We start from the raw sequence: 22,739 nt of genomic DNA on the forward strand, positions 1-22,739 counted from the left end.
CCTATAAAAAAAAACTCTAAAAAAAAAAAAAAAAAAAAAAAACCTCTCAGACTTTCTCAGCAACTCTGCACTGTGATGGGAATAAAAGGAAGGGATCCAGCAGGACAGCAACCTAGGGCTGTGAGTTCATTCCAAACAACTCCTGAAGCACGGGAAAAGAAGTATCTTGGGTCCTCTGCATTGTATGTCAGGGAGGCCAAAGACATTCACTCACCAAGAGTTCCAGAGATGATGTCAATCTTGTGCATAATTCCATCACGCTCCCCAATCCCAGCACCCCTGGACCCATACAGTCCTACAGCATGGACCTCATCCACGAATGTCAGGGCCCCATATTGGTGGGCTACATCACACAGCTCCTCTAGGGGAGAGATGGCACCTGAGAAAAGCCAAGGAGTAGAGGTAGGAGACCATTACCTTCTCCCAGCTCCATCTTTAGTGTAGAATTTCCCATTCACACCTATTTTAGTTTGAAAAAGTGTGTTGTAGAGAGTGACAAAGGCATACACCTTTACTTGGGACTGTTTCAAATCTCTTTATACGCATCAGCTGTTTGAAACCCACCCCCATCCCAGGTGTGTGAGAGAGTGTGTGTGTGCGTATGTGTTTGTGTTTTCCCCAGCCTAGGATGAAGGTTTGACTCTTTCTATTTTTACTTCATCTGGATGATTTTGCAAGCCTCTCTCTGCCTTCATTTTTTTTTTTTTTTTTTGAGGGATAGGGTTGTTGTTTGCTTTGTTTGTGGAAGTCTGTGTATATCCATCTAGAGTTTTTACTACTCTGTATTTTTAAAAAATAAATGGAAAAAAATCACCTTTTGGGAACCAGCAGTTAGAGTAATGGCTATGTTGCTGGATTCCCACGTAGTTGACTGCAGTTCGCGTCCTGGACTCAGTGGCTTAAAACTCACGCCGGGCGCGTGTGCGTGCGTGCCCAAGATCCCGAGAGGAGAATGGAGGAGAAGGGATTGTGGCATGACCATCCCCCTTGGGGGGTGATTTCCCGCTTTCTGTCTCTATGTCTCTGTCTGTCTGCCGAGTGCATGCGCCCTATAGTGAAAATAAAAAAATCTCTCAAAGAAAAACCACCTTTTGCTCCAAGTTAATGTAGTCCTGATTTAGATCCCAATCATCCCCTTGGCCAAGTGCTGTTGACAACCCTGTCAACATCTTTATTCTTTTTTTTTTTGGGGGTTTTTGCTATAGGACGTGTGCACTCGCTAGAAAGACAGAGAGAGACAGAGAGATAGAAAGCAAGAAATCCCCCCCCCGGGGGGGGGGTGGCCACACCACAATCCCTTCTCCTCCATTCTCCTCTCAGGATCTTGGGCATGCATGCATATGCGCCCAGTGTGAGTTTAAGCCACCATTCCAGGACGCAATCAGCACCAGTCGACTACATGGGAGTCCAGCGACATAGCCATTACTCTAACTGCTGGTCCCAACATCTTTATTCTTTATTCTCTGTTTCTAACTTTCTAGATTTCTGTCACTATCTCTCTTTTTGTGTCTATTTCCATTTTGTTTTTGTGTCTCTACTTTTCTGTGTGTTTTTCTCTCTCCTCTCCTCTCTCTTCTCTCTTTGCTCTTCCTTCCCCACTTTCCTGCCTTACTTCTTTACTGTTTGTGTCCCTTTTTGTCTGCCTCTCTATTTCTCTACTTCACACTTTTTTTCTCTGTACCCCACCCCTGTGTCTCCTGAGTTTCTTTGTGCATTCACCTGTCTTTTCTCTCTCTCTGGGAATATATTTCTCCTTTCTCACTGTCAGTGCAGTTCCTGAGGCCCCTTCCCACAAGCTCAGTCTCAATATTAGCAAATGAAAGCCAATTATATGTAATCCATATTGTCTCCCTTTTCCATTTTGATTTACCATTTTTTTTCCATTTTATTCTAGACATTGTCTATGCTGATAATTGTTTATGAGGTCTCCAGATGTATGAGAATTTCATACATAGACAGACTTTGTGATCACTTTGCATATAAATGCACCCACATCTCCTGCCAGTCCCCATCCTTTAGTACTCCCTGGAAACTTGAAACAGGGAGTTGAAATACAGAAGAAACTTCTTCAGATGGAAATAGGGGGTCTAGGATGATATAACTGGAGGACAACCTGAAGGGAGCCAACTGTAGAAGAGAGAGCCTGAGACAAAGAGACAGTATGATGGTTTAAGCATCATTTTAGTGGGAGAAATTCAGTCCTCGGATTGACAGTTTAGGCAGAGTTTCCAGGAAAAAAAAATAAGGAACCATTATTTGCAAATGTAAGGAAGTAGAATGGTCTCAACATGCCTTTTACTTGAGAAATAATTAATTCATATAGCCACAGTGGTATAAATATATAAATGGGATAGTTTTACTTTATTTCTAGTTATAGAAATCTGAAAATGGACATAACAGTAATTTTTTTACATACATTAACTCACTTATTTTCTCACAGTTATTCTACTACCACTACCATTTTGCCAATAAAGGCACTGAAACACAAATCAATTAAGAAACTTGCCCAAGTTAGTAAGATTTCATGCTGAGATTTGAACTTGGATAGTCTGGTATCAGAGCCTAGTTGCATAATTGTAAGATACACAATTTCTGCTCACTAGGGCAGAATAGCAGTAGAAAGCTTTGAGCATTGTTTCAGTTGGGAGAGTAAAGGACATAGTAGGTTAAAAGTAATTTATTTATATTAAAGCATAATAAATGGAATGACTTATCTCTAGTTCTTGCAACTGGCTATTTTACTTTGAACAAAATCAATGCTCAGAGTTTCCCAAGGTCATATGGTTATTTAAGTGTCAAAGGTTTGATCTGAACCCATATCTGTTTGATTTGAAAGCCTATTTTGATTCCAGTGTTTCATACTGGACTTTGAAAAATAGTCCTAAATTGGGTGTGGTGGCACCCGCCCTATGAAAAATTAGTCCTAAATTTATGAAATTTTCCACTGTAGAAGCCAGGCATTGGGATGATTTATTTACATATCATTTATAACACAGGGAGTGTGGTGTGAATAAAATGGAGTGTTATGTCCTGGGGTGAAAAGACTCTCTTTAGCACTAGTTTACTGAGCTACCCCCCCAAAATTAGATGTCATCTATGAACATTAGTTTCTTTATTTGTAAGATGAGTGTAATAGCTGCCTTCATTCTTTGGTATTTACCAGCTGTGTGACCTTGAACAAATAAGTGTACTTATTTATGTCTCAATTTCCTCAAGTTAAAAAACAATTGACACCCACTGTAAAGATATACAGTGTGTAAATGTCAACTGGAAAAATTGGTACCTACCTCAGAATTGCTGTGTAGGAGGTTAAGTAAATTAATATTGGGTTGTCGGAAAAGTCATGGTGTATGTTTCTAAACAAAAATGTCACAACTTTTCCAACAACCCAATATATATGAAATAATAATTTTGCTTCATACACCATAACCACTCTATAACTATTCAAAGTTATTAATATCATTACATTTTTTTGTGATTCCAATACTACATGTACTCAGTCACACATAAACATACCATCCATAGAGTGAACAGTCTCAAAGGCCACAATTTTGGGTGTCTTCGGGTTGGACTTCTCTAGAAGCTTCTTCAGGTGATCAGGGTCATTGTGCCTGAAGACAAACTTAGCTGCTCCACTGTTGCGGATACCTTGGATCATGGAAGCATGATTGCCTGCATCTGAGTAAATCTCACACCCTGAGGAACAAGATAGATAACTCTTAAGCTTCTGTCCAAGTACTCTCACTTTAACCTTCAAGTCTGACCTGGCAGGGCAAGATATTCAACCTCTCTTCCCTTTGAAAGCAACACTCTCCTTTCTCCTCCTCTGGAAGCCTTTGTGATACCTCTTCCTCTCTTGGAACAACTCTCCCAGCCTGAAAATCTGACCCTTTTACTCCTCCCTCCTTCCAGTCATTTCTGACCTTGATCTGGCCTTTTGTGTCTTGGAATGGAGAAAAATTAATTTTCCAGAACAATTTAGAGTTTTGTGAGGATAAGACTTAGGTTTCTTCTTATTGATATGTAAGATCAAACTTGGAAAGGGTTTTATCTCAGGGAATGTTTGTTGATTTGGACTGATGCTAGATTTTTCCTTGTCTGAATGAAATCCTTTCTGTTCCAGGTAGCATCCATCTGCTGTTGGGTATAGGGAGGGATACTTCTCAGGCTTTCATTATTGAAATCATAATCTCATGACAGGTTAAGAGCTGTAAGGGCCATTAGTGACTATGAAATCCAGCCTATATTCTGTACAGTTGAGAAAACTATGGTCTAGAGAGGGGAATGCCTTTCTCTAGACCTAAAGAATGTAGTGTTTTTTTTTTTTTGGGGGGGGGGAGGAAATACTGGGAGGGCAGGTGAGGATGGGTAATTGTTGGAGAGAGTTGTTACTGGACCCCCTAAATTGAACTGACATCAAAGAACTGTGACTTCTCATAAGAATAAGAGAGACCTTCTATTTGAGTAAAGTATTCATGTCTTCTTTGAGGACATGCCTTGAAGCACAAGTAGATGGGAAGTTTCTGGAAAGTATAAATAGCATCTTTTTATCTTTCTGTATCTGATAACCAGTATAAGACTAAGTGTACAGTAGATAATAAGTGAATATTTCTTGAATGAATAAACAAGTAGCTGATTTGTAAGTGGATGAATAAGTATATGCATGAGTGTATTACTGAATGAGAATGAAAGGAGGGGTAGCAAAAGCTAAAGTTGAAGAGGTATGTTAGAAGCCAGATTATTGGGAGCTTTAGAAGCCATGATAAGTAAGGCTGGCCCCATAGCCTAATGATTAAGGGAGTTGGACTCTACATAAATGACTATGAAGTTTGAATCCTGGCTCTGGCAACTTGAAACACTCCAGGCACATGTCCATGTGTGTCCAACATTTTAACAGGATGGAGAAATGGAAGAGAAGGGATTATAGCCTGACAACACCGCCTTAGGGGGTGCTTTCTTCCTCTTGCTCTCTCTTTTTTTCTCTCTGGAAAATGCATACACCCTCTGACAAAAAAATAAACAAATAGAAGTCTGTATTTGGTTCTAAAGGCAATGGGGGTCTATTAAGGAGTTTTGACCCATGGAGTGACAATAATAGGTTTGCATTTTTAAACATCATTCTAACTTCTGTGCAGAATAGATTGTAGAGGGTAAAGGTGAAGCCAAGGAAATAATGTTACTCTAGTTAGAATAGGGTAGAGAAGATGGAAAGAAATTGAATTTTAATGGTAGAGGAGAAGTTGATTAAAAAATGATTCTAAAGTTGCCAGGTTTAGTTGAGTGTTATGGGCAACCTTGTAAGAAGTTTCCAGAAGTAGTGGTGGTAATTATAGTGTGCTGAAGCATCTGCAGGATGTGAGGAAGTAGATAGTTAGTGGGTAGACTTCTTTCAAACAGTTTGCCTGTTATAGGGACGAGTGAGATAAGGCAGTAGCTAGAGAATGAGAAAGGGTTGAGGCAATGGATTTTTTTTAAAATGCACGAGACTTGAACATGTTTCTTTTTTAAAATCAAAAGAGGGGAAGAAAGAGAAAAGCTGAAGGTACAGGAGAGAGGAAAAGAACACAGTTCCTAAGGAGGTAGAGAGGAGTAGGACACAGAGCACCAGTGGAAGGATTAGTCAACAGTTTAAAGGATATTTCTTTCACTATGATGAGAGAAGGGGTGATAAGAACATGTGGTGATGCTTGTGCTTTTATACGTACTTTGTGGCTAGGAATCAGAGACATTGCTGTCTGGTATCTTCCATTTTTAGTGAAGCAAGTGGTGAAGTCATTTGTTGAAGATGAGGGTAGTAAGGAGATGAGGGAAGGCTCAGAAGAATAAGCATTTGTCAAAACTGCCCCAGAGACTTGGAGAACTGACAGAGTAAATAAGATTTCCAGATAACAAAAAGGATCCAGCAAAGGGCAGAAATTATGAATTTTAATGACTCCTGACTGAGCAATTGTATGAACCCAGGCTTGATATAGGGAAAGTGAAGATTTGTATTCATCCTCAGTTGGGATTGTGATAGATACAAAGCATATGAGGTGAAGACTGAATGGAGAGATGGAGAGTGGGAGAGTGAAAATATGGGATACAATGTATAGGTAAAAAGATTGACTTTAGGCAACAGGAGAGACATGCTTTCCATTGTAAAAGGAAAGAATGGGGAAGCATATGTGAACAAAGATAACTCTGTAGGTTTGGTGGCAATAATAAGGAGATCCTGTCTGGTGACTTCTGTTTTCCTTTATGGAGTAATATGTGAGTGTACTTGCTAAGAGTGAAAGAAGTAGAGGTTTTAGAAGAGGGAAGGTTTGAAAAGCTTCTGAGGAGGCATAAAAGGACTACAGTGTTGTAAGTTGGCTTAGAATATGATGAATTTATGGTGCTACCCTCCTGTGAGGTTGAGTGATGTTCCTCTGTAGCTGTCCTCAGCTAGGTGCAGAAGGGGATAAAACAGAGAGATATAATCATCCAGTGTGGAGGGTATCTAAGGTGGGTAAGAAAAAGAAAATGGAAGTAAGTTAACTCAGAATAGAGGAAAGGATTGATGGAAGCAGAGAGACTGGATGCTTTATTACAGGACACCAGCCCTGAAAAATCCTCAGGCTTTGGGCTTACCTGGCAGGGTCTTGGCCAAAGTGAAAAGAGTAGAGTCATTTGCCACAAAACAGGAGGAGAAAAGCAGGGCTGAATCTTTCTGGTGCAGCTCAGCCAACTCTTGCTCCAATTCCACATGAAACTTACTGGTGCCTGAGATATTGCGAGTGCCACCAGCTCCAGCTCCATGACGCTGCAGTGTCTCCCTGGCCAGGAGAAAACAGGAGAGGAAAAGAAAAACCTTTATCAGGCACTGAGGAATTGGGTAGATTTTCCTTCCTTCATTGCGGGGGGTGGAGAGTGAGGAGACAATATTGGCAGCAATTCTGTATGAACTGTGTTCTAGATGACCAAGTAGAGGGAAGAGAGGGAAACATAGGTCCTTTTTCTAGGGCTGGAGGTACTCAGGAATGGAAGGAGAAGTGAGGCTGACCTTAAGCAATTTGGAAGACCTAGAGAAGGTCACATACTATCTTTAGCAATGCTCATTCTGCAGCCAGATTAATAGTTCATGGAAAGAAGGCCTCACTTGGTTTCTTTCCTTTCCTCCATATCACTAGATGCTTGAAAGTTTAGAAAACATGGTGTATTGACTGACTTAGTTTATATCCAAGGAATAGAAATGCTGGAGGACCTTGGACAAAAGGAGTAGCAGTGGAATCCAGATTTCTATTGCTGCTCTGCCTCTTTCTTCTGTGTGTGGCTTTGGATCTTTGGATATGTCCCTACAACTCATGGCTGAGATGCTACTACTCACTGTGTAGCCTCCAAGACCTGAGGGTGCCGGCTCATGCCCAGGTAGTCATTACTGCACCAGACAGACACATCCTTTGAAGGCATAAATTCTTCAGAGAAGTGTTGAGCAAAGGGGTATGCGTCAGCCCAGCGGTTCACAGTCTTGAAGACACGATAGGTGTGGTCCTGTTTCTTTTCCATGATCTTGTCCCTGAAAAACTGGTCATAACCAAAGGCATGGGTTCCTGCAGGAGTAGAGATGGGGATAAAAAGAGTTTATTATAAATCTCTTCCTAGATAGTCTATATTTTATCCATGCTGTTGATTTTTCAAAAATTAATTTCACTTATTTCTTTCATGAAAGAGAGAAAAAGAGAGAGAGATACTTTTGACAAGGTCTCGCCACATTTCGATACCCAGCCTCCTAGCCATCTAGGAATTGTGGGCACTCAGGTTCACCTGGCATGTTTAGATTGACTCAAGAGCTGAACTTGGACCTCTCATATGGTTCTAGTATCATGATGTGGTGACCTGCTTCCTGTGCCTCCACATCTATTCAGTTATCTACTCAGTATTGGCTTACTTGACCACATTACATTCTACTATATTTAACTAACCCTTTTCTTACTCACAGATTCATTCAGGCTTTCTACCTTTGGCATGGCCTCATGTCTCTGCCTGGAGTTACTGTGGTAATTTCTTTACTGGAATCACTACTTCCAGTCTCTGTGTAAGAAGTATCAACAGATCTATTATATAGTCATATCTCTGCCACTTCCTAGTGGTGTGGCCTTGAGCAAGTCATGAATTGTCTCTTTTAATTTCCTCATCTACAGAAGGGGGCTAATAATTACCTCCTTCGTAGAGTTGTATTTTATGACAAAAAACATATAGTACGCCCAAACTAACCTCTGGCACACAGTAATAGTAGTAGTATTGCTACTATAATAATAGTAGTAGTAGTAATAATGTATAGGTAATATTTAATTATATTATTATTTCCAACAAATAATGTATGTCTGATACATGTAAGGCCCTCCCCTAGGAACTTTATTTTTCTTTTTAGACTTTTTTTTTTTTGAGAGAGATTTTTGCTATAGGGCACTGGAGAGACAGAGAGAGAGAGAGAGACAAAGAGACAGAAAGTGAGAAATTACTCCTCAAGGGGGATGGTCACGCCTTTTCCTCTATTCTTCTCTCAGGATCTTGGGCATGCATGCACATGCACCTGGTGAGAATTTTAACCTCCAGGCCTGGGACTCAAACCACAGTCCACTATGTGGGAGTCCAGCAACGTAACCATTACGTCATCTGCTGGTCCTTTATTTTTAGATTGTTGCCATAGGACATGTATGCTTACCAGAGAGAGACAGAGAGAGAGGGGAAGTGAGAGATCACCCCGGTCACCCCCTAGGGGATATAGCTGCATCACAATCCTTTCCCTTCTAGCTCCTCCTTAGTATTTTGAGCACACAAACACATGCGTCCAGCATAGTTTTCAAGGTGCTGGGTCTGGAATTCAACCACTCAGTCGGCCATGTGGGATCGAGCTGCTCCAACCACAATGCTACTAGCTGACCCTCCTATATTTTTTAAAAGGTGAATATATATGTGTATGCATTAAGTAATGCTATACATTTTCCTTAGGGACATTTATATGTTTGCAAAACTAAAATACAACCTACAATAAAATTATACAAAAAATAGAAGATTGGTTCTATGGTGGAGCAGCAATGAACTGCTCAAGAAAAGCCAGATCCCACTTGGTAACCATGGTTCAAATCTCCAGCCTGACCAACATGAAACATGATAGGCACATGTGTGAGTGTCCAAGATCCAATGGGCTGGAGAACTCAGAGAAGGGGATTGTGGCATGACCAGACCATGTGAAGAGTACTAACTAATCTGTCTCTCTCTCTCTCTTTCTCTAACTCTTTCTCACATGTTCTCTGTCATGTGCACACATACTTGCTCTGTCATAAAAAAGAAAAACACTGGGAAAAAAATCTAAATTATAGGTGCTTAACTGAATGATGTTGTATCCATACTACAGAACACACTCCAACCATTAACAAGTATCATGCAACTCATGTTTATGACATGGAATGATGCCCACAAAATATTTTTAAGTGAACAAAGCAGCATAACAAACTCCAGGTAGAAAAAGATAAAATTTCTAATAAAAGCATGTATGATGGGGAGGATGGAGTGTGTGAGTGTGCATTTGTGTGTGTGTTTAAATGTGGGGAAATATCTGGGAGAAAATGTAACAAAAAGTTAATGGTGGATGTTGGAACTCTGAATGACTTAAATTTCCTTCATATATTCCTGTACCTGTTGAAAGGTATTTTATGGTGAATCATATTCCTTTTATATTAGAAAAATAAAGGAAATACCATTACGACAAATGAATACATACAAGAAAGGGAAAAAGTCTCTCTGTGAAGGATGAGAGTTTTTGAGGGAAACATGGAGAGGAAATAATGGGAATAAACCTAATATTTAATGAGACATCTTAACAAGCTAGACACACTTCTATAAATGTTAACTTTATTTTCTCCTCATGATAACTTGTTGAGATAGGTGTTAAAATCCCACTGAAGAGAAGTGAATTACTTACCAAAGCGCACAGATGCAGCAAGTGTCAGCACTAAAATTTAAATTCAGATTCCTTTGAGTTTCAAACCCCCTTTATCCTCTTTTCTCTTCTGTCAGAAGCCTTTCAACACTCCTTCACTTTTCCGAGCCCCCTTATTTCTACCTTAGGAAACTCACCAGTCATGTTGTCCTGAATCAGGTGGGTGACATTCCCAGAATTCTGTTCTGGTTCGTGGGAACTTGGGAATGTTTTGCTTAGGCTAGTTGATGCCAGGAAGGTGGGCAGGTCTGAGAAGGAGTGTAGGATTTGTTGGCCATGAAGAGAGGAGGGAGAGAAAAAAAGCATATATTGTCCTCTTTAAGTGCAACATAATATTTGAAAATTCAAGTTTATAAAGTATGGAAGTCTTCTACAGAGAGAAGTCTTCTGAAACGTGAGCTTCTACTCATCTGCCTAGAGATGTCTATAATGTCAGGAAACCACCCATAACGTCAGTTGCACTTTGCCCTACTAAATAGATTTTTCCCTTGCGTGAGACTGAAGAGAAGTGAATTACTTACCAAAGCGCACAGATGCAGCAAGTGTCAGCACTAAAATTTAAATTCAGATTCCTTTGAGTTTCAAACCCCCTTTATCCTCTTTTCTCTTCTGTCAGAAGCCTTTCAACACTCCTTCACTTTTCCGAGCCCCCTTATTTCTACCTTAGGAAACTCACCAGTCATGTTGTCCTGAATCAGGTGGGTGACATTCCCAGAATTCTGTTCTGGTTCGTGGGAACTTGGGAATGTTTTGCTTAGGCTAGTTGATGCCAGGAAGGTGGGCAGGTCTGAGAAGGAGTGTAGGATTTGTTGGCCATGAAGAGAGGAGGGAGAGAAAAAAAGCATATATTGTCCTCTTTAAGTGCAACATAATATTTGAAAATTCAAGTTTATAAAGTATGGAAGTCTTCTACAGAGAGAAGTCTTCTGAAACGTGAGCTTCTACTCATCTGCCTAGAGATGTCTATAATGTCAGGAAACCACCCATAACGTCAGTTGCACTTTGCCCTACTAAATAGATTTTTCCCTTGAGTGAGGTAATTGTAGCAGCCATTCCAAGTCCTGCACTTAGAAGGTAGAGGATGCAGGAGAGTGTACCTAGTTTTCTAATCATAAATAAATTTCAGTTTAGAAATTTTTGTCCTTGGTGATATCCCAAAAAGACCTATGAAAGATATCAGCAGCATGACTGTCTTTCAAATGTTATTATCTTGGGTAGTCTGCACCAGTTGAATTGACCTGGAGCTCCACACCCTTCTAAAGGATGTACCTATTCCTAGCCCTTTCTTTCATAAGAACCCATATTCTCATAGAGTAGTCTTGCTTAAGTAGAGAACTCTAGCCCACTGGAACACATTGGGCCACCTGAGACAATCAGGTGAAAGGAGAACTCTAGAGAGCTCATTTTTGATTAAAGGCTAAAAGTTACAGGAGCCTGTGCATGTAAGTGTGTTGCTGGGAAAGGTGCACTACTGCCTACCATGGCTTCCCTGGAAAATACTGGACTTTCCTGCATGAAATATGTACTGGCTGCCCTTAGATCATCCTAGCTCAGGAATTTGATGACGTTGGTTTGAGCATTATGAGTAGCAACTGAATAAGGTAAAACTTGACTATAACCTGTCTTGAAAGCCTTAACGTCTTCCTGGACTTCTGGGGCCGCCTTCTGCACAATCTTGCTCTTCCCATTCTGAAGTTCTGACAGCATGAAGGGACAGTGGCCCTTGGCCCAAGATGGAGAATCTATGCAAAGACAAGAGTAATTGGCGGTATATTTCTAGCCATAAATCCAGTTCAACAATGCTTACTGAGACCTACTAGATCCCAAAGCCTTATCTCAGGCTATAGAAGAGATACCCAAGATAGAGGAGTATGGTCCCTGTACTAAGGGAACTCCTAAGCTAGTGGGAGTGGCACACATTTAAGACACATTGTGAACAGTACTGGGATAGTGTGGAGGACAGAAGTTATCTAGAAAAGATGGGGGATATGACCTAGAACTGAAATTGGACAAGCTAGGCAGGCTTCACAGAAGATATAATAGCCAAGTTCAGTGTTGAATTAGATGTATGAGAGAACTCCAATATGGGGTATGGGAGAGGAGAATATGACAGGAACAAAGATACAGAATCTTGAGACAATATTCTGGCAATTTTAAGTAGTTTCAGCAAGGCTAGAGTATAACATGGTAGTGGGACTCTTTCTGGAGATCTGGATAAAATGCAGATCCTGGATATATTTTTAGGCTGGATCATCTTGCCTTGGCCCATTTCACATGAACCCTCTAACTTATTAGACAATGGTCTGTATGACATGGAATCCTGTCTCTGGGACCCAAATAATCTCCCCTTTTGCCATCAGCCTCTTCTTACCTCCTCCAGCCTTAACTGCATTAAGGTGGATTTGAGAACAGATTGATTTTTGAGTAGTAAGGATTGGACAGCATCCAATACCAAACAGGAACTGGTGAGTCTTAACCACCTTACTCAGAAGGCCAGTGGGACCCCAGGCAAACACTGGGCAGCACTGTAGCAACCTGGCTGCTGTCACCATCTTGAGCTTGAAGTCCTGCAGAAGATGTGGAAGAGATGAGATTCCATCATGAAAGCCTGACCAAAAGCTATCATTCCTATCTTTGATCCCAAAGTTTGCTGCCCTCCTTAGAGATGCCTTTATTGTCCTTCCAGAAAAGGAACTTTTTTCTCAATGTTAAAATGTACCAATAGGGCATCAGAGAGGAAGAAATAAGAAACTGACCACTAGGCAGAGAAATGAAGAAGAGTTCTAAATGGAGGTCAGAAAGACTAGATTCTGCCATTGACTCACTCTGTATTCATGAAGATCACTGAAATATGGTTGAGTATAGCAGAATGAGAGTTGACCAACCCTTTGATAAACAGTTAAGGCCAAGAATATGTCTAATGGTGTCCTCAACCAAGTGAAAATTCAACCGGCTAATGTGAAGTGATACCATTGACCAGAGCTCCTAAGGCTTGAGCCAGAGTGCTTTCCTATGCAGGCTCATCCAGAGAAGGAGAAGAAGCTTGAGTCCATAGGTAGCAGCTTAAGGAGATCCAGAGAACAGGAAGAAAGGGCAAGCCCTTGTCTACAGATTATATGCCACTAGGTTGGTATTTTGGTATCTTTGGATTTATTCCTGGATAAATCCAAAGGAGTAAGAGGAGGATGTAAGAGTAAGAGGAGGATGTAAGAGCAAGATCCAAAAGGGCTGGAAGACAAGGTATAAATACATAGTCTATGGGTCAGTGAAAGAGGTAGAGGCCAAGACAGAGGAGAAAGAGAGGAACAAAATGACACATAGGCATTCAATAAATATTTGTTGAATTTGGAAATAAATTAATGACCAAATAGGATCTCAAATGGGAAAGAGAGGGGGAGTAGGGAAGATAAAGATGAAAAGAAAACTTAAGAAAGACAAAAGAGGGACATAGAGATCAAATGTGTGGTGGTGGTGGAGTTACAAGAACAAAAATTGAGGGAGAAAGGGAGATCAAAGCTATAGGGGAAGAGGATGGAGATGAGAACAGACAAAGAGAGGATGTCTAATCCAGAAAGACAGAGGATAGAGAAGAAATACAAAAGGGCGGGGATAGTCTGAGATGACAAAGAGAGAGGAGTGAGAGAGAGTAAAAGAGAGAGACAGAGAAACAAGAATTCAGGGGTTAGAGGCAGAGACAGAAGAACACAAAAGAAACAAGAGATATCCAAGAACCTAGAGGAATATGCAAAGATTCATAAAACTAAGAGCAGGAGAGGAGAGAATCCAGCAGAGACAGAATCAGTCAGATACAAAAATAAAGGGGAAATTCTGTTAGACATTGGGGAGGGTTAAGCAACAAGGAAGAGTCAAGAAAAGAGGAATGTAGTCCTATTGAGGAAGATAAGAGAGATACTAAGGGACAAAGAGAAGAAAGAGAAAAAGACAAAATCCAAGGATAAAGATAGGTAAAAGGGGAGGAAAAGGATTGGGAGGAAAAAGGACTGAAAGATACCAGGAGAAAGACAGTTAGAGGGAGCAAAAGGAAGAAACAGATTGAAAGAAAAAGGGTAAATTTGAGAGCCAGAATCAAAGGATGAGACAAGGTAAGAGACAGTACAATGGTAGAGATATAGGGGAATGTGAAAAGTCTAGGGTCCTGGCACTACTAGGAAAGCTACTGAGTGGAATCTATCAGAGATGAGAACAGGTAGACAAAGAGAGGAGGTGAGAGGAGGTCTCTTTGTCTACAAAGTGGAATCTACCAGCACTCTCTGTGTATAAAGCCTTATGTTGAGAAGGACAAGTTAGCAGTAGAAGCTATGGCCCTGTTCTCACATAGCAACCTCCCTTCCTCCCTCCCTTCCTGATCTCATAGAATTAGTAACCTTCTTCTACCCCACAAAGCAATATCTTCCCCTTGTTCTACCGCAGAGTATCCTCCCTCAACTTTCATGGGCTATGATAGCAGACTGGGTTGGTATGTGGGGTCAGGGCATGTGGGCTCTGAAATTGAGAAAAACAGAAGGGTTGCTGAATGGACTAAATGAAATAATCAATGTTAAATCTTTAGGATAGTCTTAGCACATAAGTTTTCAGTAAATGTTAGCTTTTCTTGTTTAAATTCCATCTCTGCAACTCACTTATTGGATGTTCTTGGGCAGGTCATTTCCCTTCTCTGGGTCTTGGCTTTCATCAGCAGACAGTTGTGATGTAGTTATGCCTACCTCAGATGGTAAGGTAGTGACTTGAATCTAGTGCCTACCTCATATCTGAAGATAGGAGTTTCCCTTTCCTTGCCTGCCTGTGAAGGCTAAAGCACTCAGTGCTGAGCCTGCAGACCATAGATAAAGCTCCTAGAGTTTATCATCATTTGGAGTCTGACAACTCCTCAAGCTGAGACCAGGGTGTGGAAGAGAAGAGGAGCCCCTTTCCAGAATCATGTCTGAGCATCTGGCTGGGGTTGGCCCTAGTTATTCATAGTGAGAAGTGGTGGATGGCCCAGAGCCAGGCTCCTGTAAACTCTTTACTCCCAACATCAACATCAGCAACAATAATGACAGCAATATTGGAATATGCAGTGGGAAGGAAAGCCTCCAACACTGAAGGCAGAGTCCAGTCCTGCCTTGGGATGATGGCCTATTACCTATTCCTCATGTATAAAAACAAAAGAAGTTTAATATGTTCATCATCTCTAAGGGACTTTTGACAATGATATGCTCAGGATACTTTGAAAATACAGACTATTTTTTGGAATTTGTTGGATTCTTCAGTGCTTTCAAGCTCCAGTTCCAATTTTTCCTGATATATCCTTTTCTGATACTCTTTTGGAATTTTCCTGTCTCACTGTACCTGGCCATCATTATGACCTTGCTTTCTAAGTACCTTGGGCTGTGTTTCCATTCTATCCCACTACCTACCATGAGACTAGAGTAAGAACAGTTGAATCAAGGAGGCATTTTCAACAATTTAAGATCACAGGTTCTGGGTTATTTTTTTTAACACAGGTAAAGTGAAGGTATAGCTAGGTGAAGTCACATTGTGAATATATCAAGCCAGATCTGGAAAGCTAGAGACCTAATTCTTATCCTAATCCTGTTGCAATTTACTATGTGAACTGGTTTATGTACTTCCCCTCTCTGGGTATCAGTTTATCCACAGATATTGGACTAGATAATTTCATAGATCCTATCTGGTTCTGATAGTCAAACACTCACAGAGTCCTCACTGTGCCAGGGCCTTTTGTTAATGTTTCACATGCATCGACTTACTTAATCCTCATGACAACTCTGTGATAAGGACAATGAGGCCCAAAAAAGATTAAATAACTTGTCTAAGTCACAGAGCTAGTAAGTAGGAGAATCAGGATTTGGACCTAGGCAATCCAGTTCTAGAGACCACTAACTTAATTACTATGGATCCTTAATTCAAGTATTACTACATAATTTCTTGACTGAGGGCCTGATTCTAGGCATTTATCCTCTCTGATGCAGTAATAGGCCCCTTTCCAGAACATTTGCCTTTTGTGACTAATGCTTTTACCAAAGGAACAGATCCCTGAAGTGGAATTTCAGGTACTGTTGAGAATTCATTCATTCATTCATTCATTCATTCATTCATTCTACCATTTAACAACTTATGCACCCACTACGTGGTAATGCTTGCCAGGGATCTTCTTAAAACAATGCTTTAAACAAAAGAGATAACTATGAACTTTCAGGCAAAGTGACAGATCATTACTCAAAGGTTTTTCCTGTACTTTTAAAATCCTCTCTCATGTCAGCACCCAATCTGCAGTTCCAGAGGTCAAAAGAGCCGACTTTAACGCTACCCCAGCAGAGAGCTAAGAACCACTCATTGCAGCATTTCTTGTCCCCTCTCTCCCTTTTGTGGGTTGCTTTGCAGGAATCAGATAGATCTGGAGGGGAAGTAGTCAGATCTCTTTAGGAGTTGGAAGCATCAGCTCTTGCTTCCCTTCCTAGCACCCTCTCCCTACCACTGAAGAGTCATATAAAACTTTAGACACTTGGAATTAGAGAATCAGAAATTCTTAGAGTCAGAAGTTTATAAGACCACAAAATAAAAACTTGAAAGAATTGTGGAACTCGCAGGCCAAGCCCTTTTTTCAGAGGGCGAATGACTTTCCTTAGGGTCTCAGTGAAACATTCTTCCCAGCCTCCCCTTATTTCTGCTAATTTTTTTATCTCTTAATTACCTTAAGTCTCTCATTACCCAATTCTTAGTTTTTATCATCCCCATATACACTCAGTTTTTCCTCCTAGCTCTGGCCCCCAAGGCTCTGATCCATTGAGCTCTGCTCAGAGTCAATGAACAGAGGGATTCAAAAGGAGCGAGGAATGACAAATTGCAGGAAGAAATATTAAGACATATTTCTTGATAGAGAAACAGAGGAAGAGGAGGACATAAAGACACAGTCTAAGAGACACAGAGTTGAAGAAAAAGACAGAGAGCGGAATAGAGAGAGATTTAGAGGAAAAGATACAGAGAGAATTCAAAAGGAAAATAAGAGAAAGAAAGTGCTAAAGAACAATGAAATGAAGTGAGGGGACTTAAAAACTATTAAAGGAGTGAAAGCAAGAAAAGACACAAAGCTGAAAACAGGGAAAGGTAAGGAGAGACATAGGGGGAGAAATAAGGAAAATAACAAAGAGAGATTCTTAAAAATAGACAAAAGGAAAGTTAGATCTTGTCTGCCCAGAAACTCAGCCCTGAAGAAGACATACAGACCAGAGATAGGAAGCCAGGCTGAAACCAACTCTTACCTGTTGACCTGCACTGAGGACGAACGAACGACAGCTGGGTTGCTATGAGTTAGGACCTGGCATTTATCCCTTCCCCTAGACTCAGCTCCACCCACTCCGCCTTTTGCTGGCCTGGCCCTGCATCAGCCCCAAAGGTAGCTCAAGCCCCTGTTAGAGATAAGACCCAAAGTAGTTCTCTCTCACCTCCCTGCTCCTCCAGCTCTGGTTCTTCCCTCTCTGTTTTCTTTCCTTTCTCCCTCTGGGGTAGTAAAATGAGTTCATTAGGACTTTTGAATCAGACTGTCCATATAGAGCTAGGACACTTGGATTAAAATCGTTTCTCCAACTCTTATTTTCCTTAACTATAAAAGGAGGGCAATAAAACTCAGAAGCTACTATTGCAAAGGGGGAAGAGCTCTGGAGTCAGACCTAGAATACAGTTGTACTTATGAGCTCTAACGTACTACATCCCAGATTCCACAGACTACTTCCTAAGATGTTGTAGCAATTCAGTAACACTGTGTATAGAAAACAGCACAGTGCCTGGGACAAAGAAATAACAACTAAAGTTGATTGAGTGCTTACTAGGTACCACACTCTTTGTTAAGTGTTTTATGTGGATTAATTTAACCTCATAAGAGGTTAAATACCTTAAGAGATAGGTATTGTTATCCCCATGTTACAGATGAAGAAACTGAGGCATAAACATAATTTACTGATAATTACCCAGAGCCCAACTATAAATTCAGGCAATCTGATGCCATAATCTATACTCTTCTCTCCCTCTCAGAACGTACAGTTAAAAATTAAAAATTCTCTGTCTTCTCTTTTCTATTACCTTCTCTTTACTACCTTTTCATTTTCTTCCCTTTTTCTCACTCTTTCTTCTCTTTTGCTCAAATCTGGGGCAGCAGGATTATAATGATCAATTTAACCTGTGGAGCAAATTATCAACATTAATATTATATTTATAAAAATGAGAGCACAGGGACTAGCAGTTAGCATAATGGTTATGTTGCTGGACTCCCACATAGTCGACCACAGTTCGAGTCCCGGACCTGGTGGCTTAAACTCATGCCGGGAGCATGTGTGTGCATGCCCAAGATCCCGAGAGGAGAATGGAGGAGAAGGGATTGCGGCGTGACCATCCCCCCTGGGGGGTGATTTCTCGCTTTCTATCTCTCTGTCTCTGTCTGTCTGGCGAGCACACGCACCCTACAGCAAAAAAAAAAAAAAACCCTCTCCAATAAAAAGAGAAAAAAATGAGAGCACAGTCTATGTATTGGTCTTCAGTTTCCTTTGTTGCCATTTGACCATATGATAATATGCCCCAGAGGTCTTTCCATATAAATTCAGCTCTTCAGTGGAGTTACAATATTATGGAATTGGAATGTGCTATAATTTATTTTAAAACTCCCTTATTGATGGAAATTTAGATTATTCCTAGGGATTTCCCCTCTCTGTTATGAATAACATTGTAAGAAATATCTTTAGATGTAAAGGGAATGTCTTTATAGGATGACACCCTTTAAAAATAATTCCTAGGTCAAAAGGTATATAGACTTAAAATTTTGATATGCCCATTTCCCCTCTACATGTGTTATACATTCCCATCAGTGGTATTATATTAATACCACTTATAAGAGTGTGTGTTTATGTCTGTTTTCTCACAAACTTGCCAATACCATTTGCTATTATTGATTTTTAAAATCTTTGTTAATCTTACCTTATCAGCACTAAAGTGATAGCTCAGTGTTGCTTTGATTTTTTTATTTTATTATTAAAGAGATAAAATATCTTTTCATATATTTCTTGATCATATTTGCCAATTTCTCTTCTGAATCACCTGATCTACTTTTTTCCCATTTGGGGGATGGGTTGATAGGAAAAAGTAGTAGACTAATAGTCATCTTACTTAGTAATTGTGTGGATCACTAAGCTTCAGATTTCTTATCTAGGAAATTGAGATAATCATAGAACCTACTCCATAGGATTGGTAGCTATTATTATTGTTGTTCATAGTTTTTTCTTTTTAGTTGTAGAAGATCTTTGAATAGTACGGATATTAACCTTTTTCTGTGATTGTTTTTTGCTCCCTCTGGATTCATTCTTTAATTCAACACATAGTCATTGCATGCTTACAGTGTGCCAAGTGCTTTGCTATGTGATAAAGATATAGCTGTATCAAATTTGTAGGTATGGGTATAGCATATTGTATTTAACCATTTCTTAAAATTGAATATTATTTCCATTTCTTCTGGAAGATCCTTCAAATATAGCTACCATAATCCTGATGTCCAACTCTTTAGCCAGCTAGGTATTTGTAAATTGAGCTCAGATATTACCTACTCTGGGATGCCCTCCCTAGCTCCCACACTAGATCTAATTCCCTCTTATGGGTCTCCACTATTTATTATGGAATTTATCACATTGTATTATCAGTGTTTATTTTTGCCTTTTTTTTCTCCAGTACCTTTCTCCCATATCAGACCTTGAGCAACTTGAGGATAGAAATCTTGAACCATTTGGAAATGTTTACTATATTTAGTTGCATTTTTTTTTCAGCATTACCTTCACTTATTTTCTTAATAATTTTTTCTGCATATGGGAAAATAATTTTATCAAGAAAACAAACATTTCTGCCAAAGTGAAAAAAATTTACATTTTGAATTTTTTTTTTTTGCTATAGGGCATGTGCTCTCACCAGAGAGACAGAGAGATAGAAAGCAAGAAATCACCCCCCAGGGGGGATGACCACGTTGCAATCCCTTCTCCTCTATTCTCCTCTCGGGATCTTGGGCACACACGCACACGCGCCCAGCGTGAGTTTAAGCCACCAGGTCCGGGACTCGAACCGCGGTCAGCTACATGAGAGTTCAGTGACATAGCCATTATGATAACTGCTGATCCCTTGAATATGTTTTTGTAAAAAAAAAAAATCAACATTGAACTAGAGCATGCTCTGCCTTCCTTTCCCCCCACCTCATTTTGCTGACTAAATTTAAAAAAAAATCCACTGGCAGAAATCAAGATACTTTCCTCAAATAGAATGATTACATTTTAATGCTTTTCTGTTTAGTATATATTTTTCTCAATTGGGAAAAATGTCTAGGTCAAAAAATTACCTCACAAGATAAATTGTTTACATGATCCTAATATTTAAATTGCTGCCAAAAGAAAAAAAAATTAAATGTAATGTAAAATATCACATAACTTCAAAATCTTACCTCAATTGTCTATCATTTAGAAGTCAACTTTCTAGATAGGATTACAGTCCTTTATTTTAAGCCCCTATGGTATACATTTTTAAAATGCTACTACAAAATTTTTCTGTTCTCTTTGTTTTTGTCTACTGAATACTTAAGCTATAGATATTTTTGAATAAAAAGCCTACAATATGTATAAATGCAATAGTTAACTGATCATGTTTGCTGATGTCCCTTTTGCAGTCCACAGAAGGTAGCATCTTTTAATCCAGCATTTTCTCCTGCTTGCTTTCCTTTTTCTTCTTCTTAGATTCTGCCTGAGGCTTGGACTTGGTCAGTTTGCCACAGGGCTTGGAGATGGTGACAGTCTTCTGGCAATTGGTATTGTGGAGGGCTCGCTTCAAACTTCCAGTTCTGGTCTTCAAGACTGCATTCAAGTTGAATCTCTCCAGGCCTGGAACTGGTATTTGCACTCCATGCTGAATTGCTTTTTCCAGTTGCAGGGGATCTTGCATCTCTGGGTTTGTTCTTCATAGTTTGTTTACACTCAGCTCCGGTCCAGGTGCCCTCGTGGATGCCCAGTCGACAGTCTCCACTGGTGGGCACACACACACTCCACTGCCATGCTCCACAGTCAGACCTTTTCACTCTTTTTTTCCTGACTTCTCCTTCTTCCCTGCCTCAGCAGTGTCCACAACTGCCAAAATGAAAATGAATGCCAAGAAGGTAGCTGCAAATTTTTCTTGCTGCTGCTGGTACTGTTAGGACTGCATTTTTGAGCTGCAAATGTCTCTCTGGGCTCAGGCGGCCTTGTTGCAAGGGACAAAGTTCCTGCTGGAGTCCAGGTACCTGTCCACTCCTGTTCCTGTCCAGGTGGCTGTGCCTTCCTTCTAGACGGATGACTCACTGGTCTCTTTCTTCCCTTCTGTGTACTTTGGATTTTCCTCTGCTCTGGGACCCTCTTGGCAGGATTTTTGGACTGGAAGGCAAAGAACCTGATCCTGTCTCTGACTCAGTTACGCCCTGACAGGGAGGGAACTGAAGAGGAATCTCAGTTGCATTTTTATTTAATCTTTCTACCTGTTCTGTTCTGCCTGTACCTTGGAAAGGAACTGAGCAGATAAAACCCACTGAGGTTGACAGACCTCCAAGCTAACCCAGAGAGGAATGTGAAGTGTACTAATGGAGAAAAGAGTCTGGGATTGCTCTGGTCATTGGGAAATATGCTTAGGTTGAACCTGTCTGTACTATTCCTGGTCCAGGTGAGTAGTACCTGGCTGTGATTGTGCCTGACATTGCCTCTCCTTTACAGGAGAATGTTTCTTGTTCTGTTTATGTGGTGGTGGTATGGTTTTCGTCTCTTTGGGAGGCAGTGCAGTCTGGAGGGGGAGTAAGGTTCAGTCCCAAGTCCTCTTACGGAATCCCCTCAGGAACAGTTCCTGAATCCTCCTCTCCACAGTTTCCTCTCTTACTGCATTGATTTTTTTTTTTTCCCTATGTCTTGGATGACTTCCTACCTGCCTTGGGATTCTTCTTGGGTCAGAGTCTAGTTCTGATTCATTTCTGCATCTCCAGTGTCAACCTGGAAACAAGTAGATATTAAGACAATGCTCGGGACCAGCAGTTAGCATAATGGCTATGTCGCTGGACTCCCATGTAGTCGACTGCGGTTCGCGTCCCGGACCCGGTGGCTTAAAAACTCACGCCAGGCGTGTGTGTGTATGTGCCCAAGATCCCAAGAGGAGAGTGGAGGAGAAGGGATTGCGGCGTGGCCATCCCCCCTGGGGGGTGATTTCTCGCTTTCTGTCTCTCTGTCTCTCTCTGTCTGTCTGCTGAGTGCATGCGCCCTATAGCAAACAAACAAACAAACAAACAAACAAACAAAAAAAAAACTCTCAAAAAAAAGACAATGCTCGATTTAATAGACTTCATTGATTTAGATGTTTCAGCTTTTCATTTTACAGTTGCGCTGCAATAAACATCATAGGTGGAGCTTTGTCTGCATCTTAGATTATTTTCTTAGCTTTGATTTTCTAAAATTTTACTGAAGCTGAATTTATAAATCATAAAATCAACCTATTTTAAATGTACAGTTCAATGATTCTTATTATATTTACAGACTTGTGAAACTATCACCAGAAATATTAATATTTATTTATTTTTTACTTGGAATACTTTTTACTACAATATCCTACTAAAAGAAACTCTCTCAAATGTTCAAATTCTGAATGACTAATATAAAAAACATTCCATGGGAACAGCAGTTGGCGTAATGGCTATGTCACTGGACTCCCATTCACTTGACCATGGGTC

General features: G+C 40.4%; 1 protein-coding gene and 1 pseudogene across 4 annotated transcripts in view; both read right to left on the minus strand.

Moving 5' to 3' along the window:
* The window catches only part of ALAS2 (5'-aminolevulinate synthase 2), a 26,580-nt gene extending 9,202 nt beyond the window's left edge, over positions 1 to 17,378 (minus strand). The window contains exons 1-8 of one of the 4 annotated variants that reach the window (XM_006163482.3): positions 17,242 to 17,377; positions 12,333 to 12,528; positions 11,581 to 11,703; positions 10,638 to 10,748; positions 7,346 to 7,568; positions 6,610 to 6,794; positions 3,517 to 3,696; positions 215 to 379 (exon numbers count right to left, since the gene is read on the minus strand). In XM_006163482.3, the coding sequence (XP_006163544.1) occupies positions 215 to 379; positions 3,517 to 3,696; positions 6,610 to 6,794; positions 7,346 to 7,568; positions 10,638 to 10,748; positions 11,581 to 11,703; positions 12,333 to 12,513 (1,168 nt within the window). In that variant the 5' untranslated portion in view covers positions 12,514 to 12,528; positions 17,242 to 17,377. Of the gene's footprint in view, positions 1 to 214; positions 380 to 3,516; positions 3,697 to 6,609; positions 6,795 to 7,345; positions 7,569 to 10,637; positions 10,749 to 11,580; positions 11,704 to 12,332; positions 12,529 to 14,601; positions 14,724 to 17,241 lie in introns of those variants that run through there. The other 3 variants (XM_027766308.1, XM_014582109.2, XM_027766309.1) reach the window with 3 other exon arrangements.
* A 3,311-nt stretch (positions 17,379 to 20,689) lies between these two features.
* On the minus strand, positions 20,690 to 21,199 carry LOC102495143 (pleiotrophin pseudogene; annotated as a pseudogene).
* Between the last annotated feature and the right edge of the window lie 1,540 nt (positions 21,200 to 22,739).

This window comes from Tupaia chinensis, unplaced genomic scaffold, assembly GCF_000334495.1.
Source record: "Tupaia chinensis unplaced genomic scaffold, TupChi_1.0 Scaffold142270_1, whole genome shotgun sequence".
In the NCBI taxonomy this organism is placed as follows: Eukaryota; Metazoa; Chordata; class Mammalia; order Scandentia; family Tupaiidae; genus Tupaia; species Tupaia belangeri.